At 39.0% G+C, this 18,160-nt stretch overlaps 1 protein-coding gene across 7 annotated transcripts; it reads right to left on the reverse strand.

Annotated features, from left to right (window-relative positions):
* Positions 1 to 2,606: 2,606 nt before the first annotated feature.
* On the reverse strand, positions 2,607 to 17,868 carry OTULIN (OTU deubiquitinase with linear linkage specificity). 7 transcript variants are annotated; one of them, XM_065628560.1, is made up of 8 exons: positions 17,620 to 17,868; positions 15,995 to 16,330; positions 11,832 to 11,905; positions 10,915 to 11,009; positions 9,762 to 9,905; positions 7,408 to 7,533; positions 6,114 to 6,383; positions 2,607 to 4,830 (listed from the first exon to the last, which is right to left on the reverse strand). In XM_065628560.1, the coding sequence occupies exons 1-8, from the start codon at positions 17,805 to 17,807 to the stop codon at positions 4,636 to 4,638; spliced, it is 1,428 nt and encodes a 475-aa protein (XP_065484632.1). In that variant the 5' UTR covers positions 17,808 to 17,868; the 3' UTR covers positions 2,607 to 4,635. The 7 variants fall into 7 exon arrangements, with proteins under 7 accessions (XP_065484632.1, XP_065484636.1, XP_065484633.1 ...); XM_065628564.1 differs by lacking the exon at positions 17,620 to 17,868 and adding an exon at positions 17,514 to 17,613; XM_065628561.1 differs by lacking the exon at positions 17,620 to 17,868 and adding an exon at positions 17,317 to 17,498 and having other exon boundaries at positions 15,995 to 16,326.
* Between the last annotated feature and the right edge of the window lie 292 nt (positions 17,869 to 18,160).

Genomic DNA, 18,160 nt, shown 5'->3' on the forward strand with positions numbered 1-18,160 from the left:
ACACTATTAAATATTAAGGACATGAGACCACACATCAAACTCTGTACTCAGTACACAATGTGAGAGCTTCCTCTCCCCACTTCCTTTAGCACCTAAAAAGGGATGTAGGACCATGTCTGCTGTTGAGGTGAGAGACAAGTTCCTGACTTACTCTCCACCCTGCTCCACTAGTTTTTGATCATAGGGTTGTTGCTGCCACACAAAAATAAACTTGGCCAAGACTTGATGAAGCTTTGACTGAACTATTGGAATAAAGTTAGTCCTGAACCAAACACACTCACACCTCCCTGGGGCAGCCAGGTGCTGGGGTGAGCTCCTACAGGACACCACCAGGCTGGTTCCAGCACAAGCTCCTCAGAGCTGTACACAGGCAAAGTTTTGCTGCCTTGCCCGCTGCAGCTCCCGTTCAGCACGTTTCTCCATTTTCTCATTTAGGAAACATTTCTTCATAGAAAGGGTGGTGAGGCCGTGGAACAGGCTGCCCAGGGAAGTGGTGGAGTCACCATCCCTGGAGGTGTTTGAAAGACATATAGATAAGGCTCTTAGGGATATGGTTTAGTGCTAGATTTAGGTTATGGCTGAACTTATTTTAAGGATCTCTTCCAACCAAAATGATTCTATGATTCCAGCCACAGCCAACTACCCACACAGGGTACAGCGCAATGTACCTCCCAGCCCAGCAAGGACACCTGGACCTCTTGTTTTCCTTCACATGAAGAACTTCAGTGGTACACTTCCATCAACAGAAAGGAAGCCAGAGGATAAATGTTAATTAACTTTACAACACATTTCTTACTATGAGATGAAAGAAAGCCAAAATAAAAGCTCTGTGTAGACCACAATTGGATTTAGTGAAAAGCATGCACTTAAAATGCCTTTTTAAAAAGCAATCAGATAGGCCAAGTCAAGGCAACTATGATAGCAAGCAGGATGTTTCTATTTAATATCTCAAAGTATATTAAAATGGTTCTGAAGAACACAACAAACATGCATCTCCTTCTCCAAAAAGCATACAGGAGGCAGAAGCTGGAGGTACAAAGTTAAAGTTGGGGGAGGGGGGGGGCGGAAATAAGTTGCCTGAAGTGGATGCAGTATTTTTTTGCACAAAAAGCACACCAACTACAATAGCCAGAGTGAACCTTCATCATCTCTACTAACTCCTAGGAGCTCATGTTACAGTGTTAAAAATCTGGACTGTACCCAAGAAAGTATGCCCGGTGTTGAGTAAAGCATCTGCTTCCTTTTAGTACACTGAAGTACAGCTGCTATTATAAATTTATTCACATGGAAGGCTTGTGGATATCAGCGTGGGGGGCAGAATTGATTTGACCTCTCTTCCTCCTTGTGGTGGGTTGACCTTGGCTGGACACCAAGTGCCCACCAAAGCTGCTCTCACTCCCCTCCTCAGCTGGACAGGGAAAAGAAAATATAATGAAAAGCTCACGTGTCGAGATGAGGACAGGGAGATCACTCACCCATTACTGTCATGGGCAAAACAGACTCAACTTGGGGAAAAATTAGTTTATTACCAACCAAAGCAGAGTAGGATAATGAGAAATAGAACCAAATCTTATAACATCTTCCCTCCGTTTCTCCCTTCTTCTCAGGCTCAACTTCCTGAATTCTCTACCTCCTTCCAACAAGCAGCACAGGGGGACAGGGAATGAGGGTTGTGGTCAGTTCATCACACATTGTCTCTTCCGCTCCTTCCTCCTCAGGGGGAGGACTCCTCACTCTTCCCCTGCTCCAGCCTGGGGTCCCTCCCACGGAAACAGTTCTCCATGAACTTCTGAAACATGGGTCCTTCCCACGGGCTGCAGTTCTTCATGAACTGCTCCAGCATGGGTCCCTTCCACGGGGTGCAGGCCTTCAGGAACAGACTGCTCCAGCCTGGGTCCCCATGGAGTCACGAGTCCCGCCAGCAAACCTGCTCCAGACTGGGCTTATTTCTCCAGGGGACCACAGGTCCTGCCAGGAGCCAAATCCAGTGTGGGCTTCCCACTGGGTCACAGCCTCCCTCGGGCATACACCTACTCCAGCATGGACCTCCATGGGCTGCAGGGGACAGCTGGTCTCACCATGGCCTGTACCAAGGGCTGCAGGGGAGTCTTTGCTCTGGTGCCCGGAGCATCTCCTGCCCCTCCTTCACCAGCTTTGGTGTCTGCAGAGCTGTTTCTCTCACATATTCTCACTCCTCTCTTCTGACTGCAACTTTCTCCCTTTCTTAAATACATTATCCCGGAGGCGCTACCACCACCCCTGATGGGCTCAGCCTTGACCAGCAGCAGGATCATCATGGTAGCCAGCTGGCACTGGCTCTATCAGACATGGGGAAGCTTCTAGTAGCTTCTCACAGCAGCCACCCCTGTAGGCCCCCGCTACCAAAACCCTGCAATGCAAACTCTTCTTTTTCCATCCCTCACTTCCACTTCATATTAAATGAACTGACTCTTGTAGTTAATTCAATAGAAAACTGGGAGGGGACCCAACAGAAAAGCAGTATTTATTCATTGTGTAAGTCTAGATGAAAAAACTGTCAGTTGTCAATTTTATACTTTAAATTTAAGATAAATCAATATACTGCACACTACAGCACAGACTAATTGCTTATCTCCAAAATATGGATGGAAACTACAAAGTAACATCAGTTTTTCTCCTACTTGTCACTCAGCTTCTGGAAGAATAAGTGACTTAAGGTGTACACATACCTTACGCTCAGTCCTGCATTTCTCAGACACACAAGCCAATTACGTGAATTGTTCACATGCCTAATGGCTGCAAACTCTGCCCTTAAATAGCTTCTGCTTTAGAGGCTTTTGTCATCCATTCAGAGCCACAGCTCTAAACGTATGACAGAAGTCTTTTTTCTAGGAGGTGTTCAGTTGATTAAAATTCATCTCAAGAATATATGACAATTAGAAGATACCAAGATTTAAGTAATTTCAGTTATTTAAATCATAACTACAACTTTATCAGAGTTTCAAAAGCTAATTTATTTTTCTTTCCCCTCAGTGTCACTTGGACAACAGTAATTCAAAGAAATTTTTTTGCTGTCCATGTGCAAGCAGCAAGCCGATAGTTGCTGTTTTACATACATTACTATGCTTTGCAGCTTTCAAGAAATAACTAACTGGAACAAGGGTTTCAAAAGTAAAAACTCAAGAATGTAAAGCTAGAGAGAAAACGGGGCATGAAACAAGAAAAAAAATATTGCCAGATGAACTGGTTTATTTTTATTCCCTTGTAGCTCCCATAATTTTTCAGTAACAGATGAAATTAGTTGTTTTAAAGGCAAAAATCAACATAAATATAACAGAGTACACGATAGCCCTCATTAAGCTGTGTCTAAAACACATTTTTTAGAACATAATGAACACACATTCTCATTGTGTAATTACCTTTCACAATATAAGTTAACAAATTAATTTTAAGTAGAACAAAACAGGACAATTTGAAGTTTTGCACGCCAGAAGTTTTGCATGTCATTTCCTCTAGAATATTTGAATGAAAAATAGTTTTTATAATCTTATCCCCTTCTATAAGGCCTTCTAAGAGAAGCCAAGTGATCTGTGTATCACCAGCATTTAACTCTCTTATTTTGAGAATCATCTCTAGGGCATACTTCCACTGTAAGCTAAAGGTGAAGGTTTTATTTAATTTTTTTTAGGTATGTCAGCACTCCCAGCATCTGATATATTCTGTATTCCTTCAATTTAAAGAATAATAAATAATTCTGAGCAGAAAGAGGATGTCCCGCATACTCCTCCCAAGAGTGGAGAAGTTGCACCAGAAGTTTACTTCCATCTACTGCACTCCCCGGACAAATCAAAATCCTCATGTTCTCCACAGCAGCTACCAGCAAGGTAACACTCCAGGAACAGTCATATGAACAGACATGGAAGTTTGTGGGCACATGGTTATTTCAAACTCTGTGTAGGTTTTGAATTTGTGACCTACTAATAAACAACATTCATAAGCCACTTATTATCAAGTCTCTTTGCCATGACCTTCTCAAGGAGTTGAAAAAGGGAAGAGCTCTTCATTTTCAGTGTCACAGATGACCAGCTTCTAAATAAGAGACATTAACGTAGGAAAAAAATCCCCAAAGCATTAGAAAAGTTTAAACACCACCTCTCTTATACCATAAACCATGGCAGGGATTAAATTCCAACTGCAAAAGAATTCTATTGCTTCCCAAGACCCAAGATTTGTACAAATTGCTCCTCGGCAGCATTACAATTATCAGTTAAGGGTACTGCCAGCTTACTTTTCCAGAAATTTCAATTCATCATTATCTCGTTATTTTGGAGAGGTGAAGATCAGCTCATGTTTTACCACAGAGCCTCACCTCTCTTCTTAAAATAAGTAAATCTATAGTTCTTGTACTCTTGTTCAGAGTAAGCCCTTCAAAAAAAAGGACTGCACAAGTTTCCTTCCTTTTCTTAACAGACAACAAAAGTCATACTTGCAAAATTCTTACTCTTCAAGCTGGTACCTGATATTTCAGATGTAAACTTCTAAAACATGGATTTCAAGTTGTAGATTTAATAACTCAGACTTCATCGTCGTCATGTTTAAAAATAGCACTGGAAACCTCAACAAACAGCATGGGTTTGTCTGCTAAAAATCACTTGTTTACAGCACAGTCTCTTGGCACATTCTGACTGGAATATTATAATGTCTGTCATCTTCAGTTATGAGAGTCACCACAGGCCAGTCCTCCTGCGGGTCATTGGGATAAAGCGTGATGAATTCATCAGTATTATATTTATACAGTCGATACACTTGGATGGTATACTGCAGAGCATAAGCAAGGAGAAACATTTCCACCTGCATTGAAAAAGAAGCAGAAATATGATGTGTAAAATTAAGCATACCTTTTACAAGATATTTCTCATAGAAATACTAAACTAGTAACTACCAGATCTAGTTTTTCAAAGAAAAATATATGAAGCAAGAATGCATATACATCACCATCTCTAGTTCAGTATCTCAATCGCATACTTCTAAGATACCATGTTTTTAACATGAAGCTCTTCAGACCCAACAATGGCATAGTAGGATGTTAGCCCTGAAGAAAAGCTACAGGGAATCCCACTTCCCTATGGCCACAAACAGGCAGGAAAGACATTCCCTTGTATCAGTATTCACCCTGTTAAGTCACTAAACTAGACAATAACATGTTTCAGGCAACGATCCTTTCCCTCCAAAGGATACTCTGAACTCTCTAGCCAAATAAAAAGCCTTTACAAAGCCTGTTGATAACAGAAGGAATTTGGAGAAAGAAGCTGTAAAAGCTTCTATCCTGTCTCCTACAGTGGCAAGTATCTCCTGTTCTAAATACCAATTTACAAAGAATTACCACTGAAATAAATCCATCTAGTCCGCACAAAAATAGGCAATCTTACTCATTGACTGGACAGTAAAAAAGTCAGTGAACCAGCTAATTTAACAGTATCAGCAACCTGTCTCATCTGTACTACAGTTAACAGATTTTAAAACCAATAAACACAAACAAAACGTATTATTTCCATATTTCTAGTGTGTATAAGTAATTGGTGAATTTAACTGCAGGACTATACTTACAACATATTCAATGGGATTTCTTTAAATGCATGTTTCTAAAAGCCTTTCATACTGTTCAGCTCATTAACCACTACATTGTTTTGGGGCTTTTTTTAGTAATATGCATATAATTTCTGCAATGTATAAGGCAGTAACTGTTTATCAGAATTCACTGAGTATAGGTACTACACATTATCTTTTCTTCATAATTTGAGTATTAGCTTTTATCGTACTTTTCAGAAAAGCTAACAAGAGACTAATACAAATATTACTACTAATAGAATTCCATACTTCCAAAGACTGCTAACTAAGCATCAGCCACCAGGGAGAAAAAAAATAAAATAAAATAAAATCAACCCATGTTTAAAAGGAAGGCCTTTACACACTCTTACCACAAGCAAGCAGTCATACTGTATTTTTGCCAATGAAAGACCAGACACTACACCATTAAATTTAGTCAGACCAACAAAAGCTGGGTGATTTGTTAAACCACTTGAAAACAAAATGTCCAAAATGGGAAAATAACGTTATGAACAATCTCTCCTTACTTGTTCAAGGCCTCCACTGTGACCGATATGATTCAAATGATTATGCATTAACTGACAAGGGTTGCTAGACGTATCCCGTGCAAACAGTAGCCATGAGAAGACAGGAACTCTCCTTCCATTTTTATCATCATTGTATAACTCGATGGCAGTGTTAAGCATCAAAAATTTTAGTGCTTCATAGAGACTATACTCCTCTTCTTCATTTTTAAACAACGTATCACAAGCTTCTTGTTTCTCAACAGGACCCTTGATTTCACTTATATTCTTCCACTATAAAAAAAATAAAAAACCAACACAACATACACAACATGTATCAATAGCCACCATCACGGAAGAGCTGTAAAAAGCCACTTGTGAATTGTCAGATATTCAGTATAGTCACTCAGAATTTGAATTTATGAAGGGCTTTGTGCCTTTTTAAAAACACTGGAGAATATTTCCATAGCTGTAATCCTATCAAGGTCAAGTTGAGTTAGTCTGATTTGCTTAAATTAGTCCTTAAGCAAAACAAAAGGAGTAGATGTTGGAAACTGCTGCAACGTGTTAAAACCAGTATTGGCATGGGACAATAAGCAGTGATAGAATAAACTTTTTGTTTCCCGTTATCATAAATCCTACATCCTTCACATTTTTACATTTCAGTTACTCAGAATGCATATTTCATTCCCACCCTCAGAAACCGCAGCCTTTAAAATATTCTTAAAAGCCTTCAAAAAAAGAGAATATGCAGTACGACAGGAACAACTGAAGAGTTTTTATCAATAAATAGTTCCAGAGTTTCAAGGGGTTGAAGACAGGGCTACGTAATGTACTACAAACACTGAAAGGGCACAACCATTTTCCTGTTACATTAACCTAAAACAAAAACATACAAATGTGGAACAAAAACTACTCCTTTGAAATTACTTCAGCATTATTCTGTATTTGCTTTTCTTTCCAAGACCTGATCGAGGTAGAAACAGCATTTATCCACAGTATACCAAATTCCTTCAAATGAATACCAGAAATAACAGATGCAATATGACAAAATTTTACTGTTACATTAATTTCTTCATTGAAACCTAACAGTTTTCTACAGGGCCTACAAATTACTTCCAGCTAATGCAGGCAGCAGAAGACTAGAAAGCTCCTACAGATCAGAATAGACATTCTTTTCTTGATTTTTTTTTCAGTATACATAGAAAAAAGTGATTTTTTTAACTAGTGAAAGCATCTTTATGCTAAATTCACCACATTCAAAAATCTTTGTCATTTTTATTATTTTCTAGTGACCAAGAATAAATACTTTTCCAACCTTTTTCCTTAGAAGTATTAAATATTCTTTAATTTCATTGCTTATTTCTCCCATCTTGCTGCCCAGTTTTTGTTTTAGCTGCCACTCTTTGATCCAGTCATATTTGCTCAGCAACTTTTCAGGAAGCTGGAAGTTGAGAGAAGAGAAGGCAGCATAAGTCAAAAAAACCTTGAAAGGAAAAGCCACTGACTTGCACATCATTATTTTAGTATTAAAAAACCCCAAATGAACAAAAAAACCAAAACAAACACCACCAACCCACACATTTTGACCTTAAAACGATCCCTCACATGATCTTCTGAACAGATATCATATTAAGATTGACCATAACTGAACACAACTTGCTCTTTATAATATGTGCTGGATAAAAGTTAAAATACTGGCCTATTACTATTTCCACATCTAAGCAATATATAAGCACTGGGCGGGGGGGTGGAAATCACCCCAAAGTAATCATGGCCTTTTTTTTTTTTAACAAAAAACCAAAAACAAACAACGAACTCCAGCGGCAGATGACAGTGACTGTGTTTGAAAGTATCCCTGATCAAACAGAAGGGAAGGTTTAAGATATGACGACATCCATCCAGAAGTCTCAGTGGAGAGACAACTAGTCTGCTCAGAACACACAAACTGTGTTTTCTTTTCAGGGAACATAATTAAAACACTATGGTACAGGTTTTCTTATAATAAAGAAAACAGCCTGGGGATTACTTGATGCATCAGATCATACTTTAGTCTCAGATCTGCCCCTCACATGCTACACCTGCTCAGTTAAGAGCTTTTACAGTTGCATGCCCGGTTTTTTACCCTCATTTATTAACCCTTTTTACCACTAGAACTGGAAGAGCAACTTGTGTCTCACAATGAATTAAATGTTTGGCTAAAGCAGCACATACACCACCAGCCATCACCAGTCAGGTTTCACTTTGGGAGGACTCCAAGTTAGTAATATGTTCTCTTTAACAGCAACTAGGTATTTGTCAGATACACACATACCTCCTGCCACCCCAGCCTTGCATCCTGTGCTAATTGGACATATAGAACTAAATAATCAAAGATTAGATGCCAGTTACTTCTACAACCAGAAATGTGCACATAAACACCATTTTAAATTAAAAAAAAATCCTTGCTAAAGTTGTACTGCTAGCTGTCACCACACGTTTCTCTTACATGCCCTCTGCTTTGATGTGTTAACAGTTTCTCATCTCAGTTTTACAGTGAACACCTTTTTCAAAAAATGTTAATTATCATATGACACATTTTCCTCTCTAAATTAGTAAGAAAAAAATAGATGAACATCACTAAAAACTGCAAAGTATACCATTTAAAAAAGTTTGCATGGTCTTCAAAGGAGCACTAGGAAACTATCTTCTCCAGTTTGATAATGTGGAGATGGTTGTCAGCTGGGAGAACATGTTTTTCTTAAAAAAATATTTTTATGATTTACTGCTGCAGTAAGAAACATTTTAAAAAAATATTTTATCAGTAATTACAAAAACCTATCAGCACAAGTTTACTTAACAATGAACACAATGAAAAATTTTAAGACGGTCTCTATGATTCTACCTGAACTGCCAGCCTACGACACATTGGACTTTGATCATTTACATTTCCAGCAGCAACCTATACAACTGGAAACTTACTCCCCTGAAGTGGGACACTTCTCCATAGGCAGCGTCTTACATGTTTCTTCCATGTTCACTGATATCAAAAGGACTTTGTTGATGCAAGCCAATACCTGGAATACTTTTCTTCAGCTCCTAGTAATACACCTTGCTTTGCTTTTCCATCAATACTCCACAAGAACAGTTCTTCGTGTCAGGCTGGAGTTGCTCTTGCACTTATTTTAAGTAATATTTAAGACACAGGTAACACAGAGATTCAGAAAAACCTGCAGCATCCAATTGGTTAATCTGCTTTCTAGAGAAACCATATATAGTACACAAGAATATATATGATTTTGAAAAGCTATGGTTTTTTTCAAATGTGTTTAAAATGAGTTGCCTATATTTTTCGTTGTTACCAGCTGTCTTGTGGGAAACCTCTTATTGATGTATTATATGCAGTAAGAAGAAACTAAGCGGGCAAGACAAAGACAGACAAGTTACATTACAGTCAGCACTACAGTTAACATTTATACATTACAAACTGGAAACTAAGAGGATCTGGATTCAATTCCAAGTTGAAAGAATCACTGTAAACCCACAACAAAACTGAACACTACCACTTCTCAATTCGAGTGATATTGAGAAGTGAGCACCTATAGCATAATAGACAAATGAGATCGTAAAGTAATCCAATAGGTCAGAACCAACATTCCTCTACTGTCAGAAAAATCAGATTTTGATACATACCACAGTAAAATCCTCGTTCTGCAGCCAGCCTGGTAACTGGGTAGTTTGGGTCAGGGCCTGGAACAAGGTTGCTCTGAGAGCACAATAGTTATCTCCTCGTACCGTCCTTATAGACGCAAACTTCTGAGCAACTGCTTCATATCCCTAGAAACAAACAAAACCAAAACCAAACAAAACACAACAAAAAACAACAATAAAAAACAACAACAAACAAAGAAACAAACCACCAACACACAAAATCCAAATAACATGAAAGCATTAATAAAATATTTTAAGGTCATGCACCAGTATCATAAAAGATATTGGAATATTAGCATCCAAATGCTAATGCTACTAAAAAAAAAAAAACGGTGGGGGGGTTGATCCACTACCCATTTTGGAAGTTCAAATGCTTTTATGTCACAAACCATACTTTGAAAAAAACTTCTTCAGTTCTGCTGAATAAGAAACAAAAAACCAAAGAAATCCAAGTAGATAATTGGTTGTTGCATTTATTTGATGACAGAGCAGAAACATTATTGAAATGTGGGTAGCTAACCCATTTAAGTTTAAAAAAAAAAAAAAAAAATCCAAACATGCACACATAAGACTACAAGTCTAAAAATACATCATGCTTACAAGAAGTTTCAGCAATACCCAACCAACCTTATGCTTTATTTTTTACCATCCTAGCTCAAGATTAATTTAAGAAAACTAGTCCAAAAACCTACCAAAAAATAGGAATTCAAGAAAAAAATAAGAAGAACTGAGTCTATTCATTAAAGCTTCTGGTCTTAAAAAAATCAAGCAATTCACAAACTTCAGATACTCGTCTTCTATTAAAAAGTTTGGTTATCTGCTCTGCCATGTCAACCACGCACAAGATTACCATTTTACGGTAATTAAAAAAAAAATTAAAACTCCAATTGAAAACAGCGATGAAGAACAGTATTAATCAAACCCCTATATTATGAAGGAGCCTTACCAAAAAACACACTTTGAATGAATACAAACAAAATAATCTTCCAGTTCACAGTCACTTCTAAGACCAGACACTGGAAAACTTTGTTATTGCACTTCCCATTTTAAGTATTGTTCCCATAGGACATCACCCACTAAACATACAAATGAAAACAAAAAGGCCAACAAAATTCAACAAAAAGAGAACTGATACCTTTCTCATCCTTTTTGCTACTGGTGTATTTCCTCTCCATTCTTTTCTGCAGTACTCCATGATGTCCATTTCAGGTGCAACGCTTAGTTTATTTTCTGTTAAAACAGAATATGTAACATTGTACAGAGAACTGTGAAAAAGAACAACCTAGAAAAAGAATAAAATTTCTAAATACACTCAATCACTTTAAAAAAACATTGATGCCAAATGAGACTGGCAGCACAACCTATAGCTACGAAATAATTATTAGCTCCCAAGGCAGAAAAAGAGAGCTTGCTCTGAAAATGACAACTGAACAAAAATACTGATATAGTCCAAGAAAACAGAGAACACTCTGCTCCTCTCTTCTGAAAAATACTAATTGAGAAAGCGTAGAAATTAGTAAAGTACTCTTTCATTTTCTTAGCAATCTGAACAACATTTGGCAAAAGTTTCTCTTCTTTCAGCAGCCAGACTACAAGGAAGAAGGATAATAGATCTTTCTGAATAAGCAAGAAACAATGGTAGAAAGAATAAATATGGTTGTCTTTTGGAATCCAAACAGCCTTCATTTTGAAACAGGTAGTAATAAGGTTATCAGGGAATCACAGCAACAGATGCTGCTATAACAACTATAAATAAGTGATTTTCAGGCACGACACTCAAAGATAAGGTATATGACTGCTTTCCAAAGAATTCACATTCTCTTGTGAAGTAAGTATGGAAACACAGGGAAAAATATACTAAGAGCAACTAGTTTCACATAAAATCGATCTTTTCCTGAATTAAACCATACAAAGGACTCAGTCATTATAAGTAACTTCTATTGCACACAAGTATCTGTGCGTGAAAATCCTTGGAAATGAGGGTGTCAAATCACCAGAAATAAGTACTAGAATTAATTGTAATAGTGTATTTGAAACAAAGTTTAAATGTACCTGAAGAGTTCGTCTTACAAAGCAGTATTTTCTCTCTCTCTATTTCTTCTGCGTCACGATACATGTCCTCTTCGCTGCAATGAAAATCAACACGTAACACATACCTCATGTAATAGCACAAATCTTACAGCAATTAATTTACCTTTTTTCCCAGTTCACAATTACAGGCAAGTACTTAGGTCTTTCTCCGAGTATTTTTTCAACTCGATTTCATAAAACCAATATGAGTTCTCAGAAAAAAAAGTTTTTTAAAAAAACCCCTCTCAACTCTTCCCCTCTCTTATATAAGACACCTGCACTGGTAATAAACCACTGCCTGAATTTCTCTTCTGCTGGTTGTATGGAGACCACAGAGTACTAAAGTCCCTTTGTATTTGCAAATTTTACAGGAAATTTGCAAAAGATAGAAGGCAAAATGCCTTATTTTTTGAGTGTTTGAATACTGCAACCTATACCTGTAACTAAGAATGCATTGTTCACCAGAGCATTGTATCTACGCTTCACTGAGGCTGAGCAACCTGCATAGCATGAGCAGAATACATGACAGAACTTTGTGATGAAAAGTAGCCAGCTATCTACAGCTGGTTTGAATGTTATAAACTCAAAAAGAAAACAAAATTTTAAGTGTGATCCAAATTGCAGCCTACGGGCTAACTGAGATCCAGACAAACATTTCTTCCTTGAATAATATGGGCTTTTTGGTCAAGGTATGCTGTCTTAAGAGTCAAATGCCTCCATCTGAGCCTATATAAAGACATTCTGAACTCAAGTTATGACCATAAAGGATGAAAATGGTGGCCTAAAAGGATGTAATTTCTATGAATAGCCTGGCATTATCAAGAGATCTCGAAGCTAGAGTGTGAACATTACTGTTGAAAATGGAGGTCCATACAGTGTTCAAAAAAAAATAAATTGCACATTCCTTTAAATGTGATTCTGAGTGGCATTTGTCACGTAATTACATCTAGCAAAAAGCTTTAAAATAACAGTTTCACAGCTAAAATACTTCAAAAATAAAAAAACCACACTGCAAACATATTAGTAAATCATTTAGGTTTACTGCTAAAAGAAAGTTACACTGAAAATTTGTATTTTTAAGAAAGCACATGGGCAGAAAAGAAGTGTAAGGTTATTATTCATTGACCAGTACTATTAGTAGCTTGTAACCTACTATTCAAAAAAAACCGAAACACCCACAGTGTGCTTGAAAAAGAAAAGGAAGAAATCAAGGCAGTGACCCTGCCCCATGTTACACTAAGAGAGGACAAACAGTTGGGAAGACTGCAAGAAAGGGTTCAATGTAGCCAGCTGGTAATTACTCTCATTAAAGCTGAAAGAATACACTGGTAAATTATTACTTTGTATTTCTTTTTCTTTATATCCAAGCCAGCATACTTTTAAAAAAGGTAACATGTCTAATTCATTTGCATAAATTTCCCTTGAGAACAAAAAAAATGTCTAGTATAAAGACAAATATAGGTTAATACCAGGAAACTGTCATCTACTGTGCAGTCATATGAAACTACAGTTTAGTTTTTACTAAAGGTCCAAACTGCCTCCTGGGTGCTCAAGTAGCTGCTTGAAATCTGATTCATAACAATACTACATAATTATTAATTAAAAGAGAAAGAATAGATGCAGTAGATATTAAACACAGTTCTCCATAAAAAGAGTACTATCTGCTGAGATGAAAAATCACAGAAATACTTATCCCAAGTCTTTATCCTTGTTACAGTGTGGCACTGGACAAACCCTAATTTCCATGCATAATCTTATTTCTCAGCAGAGATCAACGCTTATGAAGAATTTCAAAAATACTTAACCTTGAAAATACTATTAAAAAAACCCCAAACAACTTGGTATCCAACAGCAGTGATCTCTAGTGTAGCTTATCTATAAGCCAAGCATTTAAAATATAAAGCAACAACCTCCTGCTCTAAGCATGAGCAAACCTGCTTCTACAAGGGATTTCATGGGAGGTGGCGGGGCAGGGGGTTAGCATTACTTTGGGATATATCCTCAAAAATACATTTAGGTTGTAATGCACAAAGATAAAAAACGTTCAACTTAGTAAACTAGTAAGGCCACTCAAAAAAGAAGTTTGATGTAAACAGCATCATGTTCCTTCTCCAGATACTATCCTATATTGTTTCTGCAAGTTGACAAGATAGAACACATACATTCAGGAACTAACAGATTAACATCCAGCATGAACAAGGCATTGCAATCTCACTGAAGTGTTTTGAAATCAAGGTAGCTAAGAGGTGCAATCCATCTGCACAGGCGCCTTCAGAGTTGAAAATGTATCCCAACACTGTTATAGCACAACAACTGATAGTAAATCTGTTGAAACAAGCATGTGGAAACCAAAGCCTTTCCCCATTAGCCTTCACATTAATATTTGACAGAGTGACAATAAAATAACAGATGGAAAAGAATCGTTAAATGAAAACGTGAATGCACAAAAGAAAAAAAAACACACAGTACTTAAAAGGGGCCTATAAGAAAGATAAGTACAGACTTTATCAGGGCCTCTTACAATAGGATAAGGAGTAATGGTTTTAAACTAAAGGAGGGGAGATTCAGACTAGACATGAGGAAGAAATTTTTTACAATGAGGGTGGTAAAACACTGGCCCAGGTTGCCCAGAGCGGTGGTAGATGCCCCATCCCTGGAGACATTCAAGGCCAGGCTGGATGGGGCTCTGAGCAACCTGATCTAGTTGAAGATGTCCCTGCTCATTGCAGGGCGTCAGACTAGATAACCATTAAGGTCCTTTCCAAACCAAACTACTCTATGATTCTATTAATTATTTGAACTAGTAAATCAGATTCTGCTGATCAAAACATACCAAGGAAGAAAAAAAAAAAAAAAGAATGACAGATTTCACTTAAGAGTATCCTGGACTTCGCAATTTATAAACAAAAAACCTCACACCAAAAAAACCTAAACCCTAACAACTTAAGACAACAGTAAGCAAAACTAGGCTGGAGAGAAGGGAAAGAGCTATAAGCAAAAATATAAATAGTTTTATACTAACAGATTTGCAGGACTGGAACTTCCAGCACTGAAGATACCATATGAAAAAAACCCACAATGCTTAAAGTCTTCCATTTATTATCATGAAGGGATGAACATTTAATTTTTTATGTCAGATTAAACTCATTGCTATTAATAGTTCGTTTAAAGGCATATTAGATCAAATAGAATTAGAATGCCAAGCAGCAGCTACTTTAAAAAATTCAGAAGGATAGAGAACCTTACGTACCACACTTTTGCCAACATATGAAACACACTTACTACATATTTATATGAAACTGTGTATTAAGTGTGCATTAATATTAAAAAACTCACATGAACATATTAGATTGTGCTTAGATTTTTAGTAATTTCAGTACTAAATAAGATTTTTAAAGCATCCTTGAAAACATATACTTATTTTTAGTGACTTTTTCACTAAGGCGGCACTTATTGTAGATTTTGGATGTTGTATAAAATAGTCTACTGGCTACCTATAGGAAGAGGATTAATTAGAAATCACTTCTTTTACTAACATATTGTTCAACGACATAAAGACACGATTAATGTGCATTAATTTTGTGTTCAGAAGTTTGGACTATCTTTTCTTAAAACTTTCACATATATTTCTTCCTCTAGATACCAAGTATTCTGGTAAAGACTTCTACTGTCAAATCTGAATCACACAACTAAATTTTTACTTCAGCCTATAGCAAGAGGTTTACAAAGGAAAAAAACAAAAACAAAACAAAAAACCCAAACAAACAAAAAAACCCACCACACCAAAAAAAGTTGAAGTGTTTGGCTTAAAAAAGCTCTTCCATGCTTGCCAGCACTGCACCTAACAATGTGTTCACAGGTTAAAACCAAGTTACCAGAGTATCTGCCTTCAATTCTTAGTTTCCCATGCTCTGTATCCTACCCTTAAGAGCTTAATTCATCAGTTATTCCTTTAGATGGGGAAAGAAGACCACCAGTAAAGTATAAAAATAAGTAGTTTATCTAAAAGGTGAAGTTGGTCTTCGAAGTTTAAGAGTTGACATTTATACCTATATGAAATTTTGCCAAGAAATTCACTTTCATGAAATGAAAGTACCCCTCCCTTTTTATAGAAAAGCTGTTAAAATATTAATAAAAATTCTCACCTGTCCTCTGATGACTCTATTGCTGAATAATTAGTAGACACAGGTGGATATAGTTCACAGTTTCCAAACGCATCCTGATCTGTCACAAGTGACTTAATCATATCTGTCTTCTCAGGTCTCCCAGTACTTCTGTATGCATAGCCTTTTCTTATTTCCAGTGTAGAATGCTCTTTCTGGTCAGTAGCTGCACTTGCTGAACCAAGTTCATTAGAAGGAACACCAACTTCCTTTTCATGCTTCATCAACTGTATAGCAACACACTCTCTTTTCTGTGCCTGTTCCGCATCCACAGAAAGGCTGGTCGGTTCTGTCATCTGCCCTTGAAAATTAACCTGGCTTTGAAGAATGGAGAAATAGAAGAGTATTTCTCAGGGAAGAACAAAAGCATGTGTTTTAGAAAATTACAATATTTCAATGGTTATTTATATTCCAAGGATTCAGAGAGTTACTGAAGTTATTAAAAAGCAAGAACAAAACCCAGAATAGTTTGGTAAGATAAAACAGCACACAAGCTATTTTCAAACATATCTCCTGGGAAAGCCAATTTCATTTCTTACCAAGGCTAATCTGTGCCAGTTCCTCAAACACAACCTAAACACTTGCTCTTCTTAAGGGGCACTATCACCTAAAATCCTGAGGATTAAAAAGAAATCCCAATGAAACAAGTTTCAGTCCTGCAATAGGAGTATTTTTAGAAACTCACCTGGTGCTCCATGAAATTTTCCATTGCATGAGGACTACTGCTTAAAGGAAAACCCACTAACCTTTGTTTCTTCCAATACGATTTTCTAAATTACTGTAAGAACCACAGAATGTTAGGGATTGGAAGGGACCTCAAAAGATCATCTAGTCCAATCCCCCTGCTGGAGCAGGAACACCTAGATGAGGTTACACAGGAAGGCGTCCAGGCGGGTTTTGAATGTCTCCAGAGAAGGAGACTCCACAACCTCCCTGGGCAGCCTTTTCCAGTGTTTTGTCACCCTCACTGTGAAGATGTTGCTTCTCAAATTTAAATGGAACCTCCTGCATTCCAGTTTGTACCCGTTGCCCCTTGTCCTCTCATTGGTTGTCAGCAAGAAGAGCCTGGCTCCATCCTCCTGACACTCACCCTTTCCATATTGATCACCATGAATGAGGTCTCCCCTAAGTCTCCTCTTCTCCAAGCTAAAGAGACCCAGCTCCCTCAGCCTTTCCTCGTAAGGGAGATGCTCCACTCCCTTCATCATCTTTGTTGCCCTGAGCTGGACTCCCTCCAGTAGTTCCCTGTCCTTCTTGAACTGAGGAGCCCAGAACTGGACACAATATTCCAGATGAGGTCTCACCAGGGCAGAGTAGAGGAGGAGGAGAACAAGATCTCCTTCAGTCCATTGTAGTAAGTTGTCCAAAAGCTTAGAATGTGCTTCAGGAACGTTTAACTTTAAATTTATCTTCGACAGATGCATAACCCCTCCCCTAAAAATCACGGGTTGCTTTGCGGTTGCTACATTCGCGCTCCAGACAGCTCTGTCAATCCGCACACCTTGGCCTCATCGCTCCCAGCGCTGCTCCCCGGGGAAGGTGGCCCCAGGCCCGGCGCAGCACACCCTCAGCCGTACCCACACCGCGCCGGGCAGCCGAGCGCTCACCTATCCGGCACCCTCCGTCCTGCGGGACCTCGGGCCCGACACCGCCCGGCGCCGCCCGCCGCGGTATCCGCGCCCCGCCGAGCGCAGGAGGCCGCCCCCACTCCGGGGCCCCGCCGGCCGGGGCGCTGAGGGGCCGGCAACGCGCCGCCGCCCGCCGCTGCCCGGCCCGCCCGCCGCTGGCCGCTCATGCCGCCGGGGCCCGCAGGCCGCCTCGCGGGACGAGGCCGCCGCACGGGACGAGGCCGCCGCCGGCGTCCCCCACCCGCGCGTCATCGCGCCGGATATAGCGCCTGTACGTGCCCGCGCTTCTTTCCTTCCGCCTGGCGGCCGGCACGCACACAGCGCCGCGGTGCGGGAGGGCGAGAGGGAACTCCAGCGCATGCGCGGTGGCGGCGGAGGCGGGGGGGAATATCGCGCCCGTCGCTGCGTCTGCGGGCACGCTGGGGGGGTGGGCGATACCAATCCCGGCCTGGGAGAAGGGGGGGGCAGGAGGAGGGGAACGTGACTTTGCCTCTGAGCCCGCAGTGGGGTCCCCCCGCGC

The sequence above is a fragment of the Caloenas nicobarica genome, chromosome 2, assembly GCF_036013445.1.
Source record: "Caloenas nicobarica isolate bCalNic1 chromosome 2, bCalNic1.hap1, whole genome shotgun sequence".
Taxonomy (NCBI): Eukaryota; Metazoa; Chordata; class Aves; order Columbiformes; family Columbidae; genus Caloenas; species Caloenas nicobarica.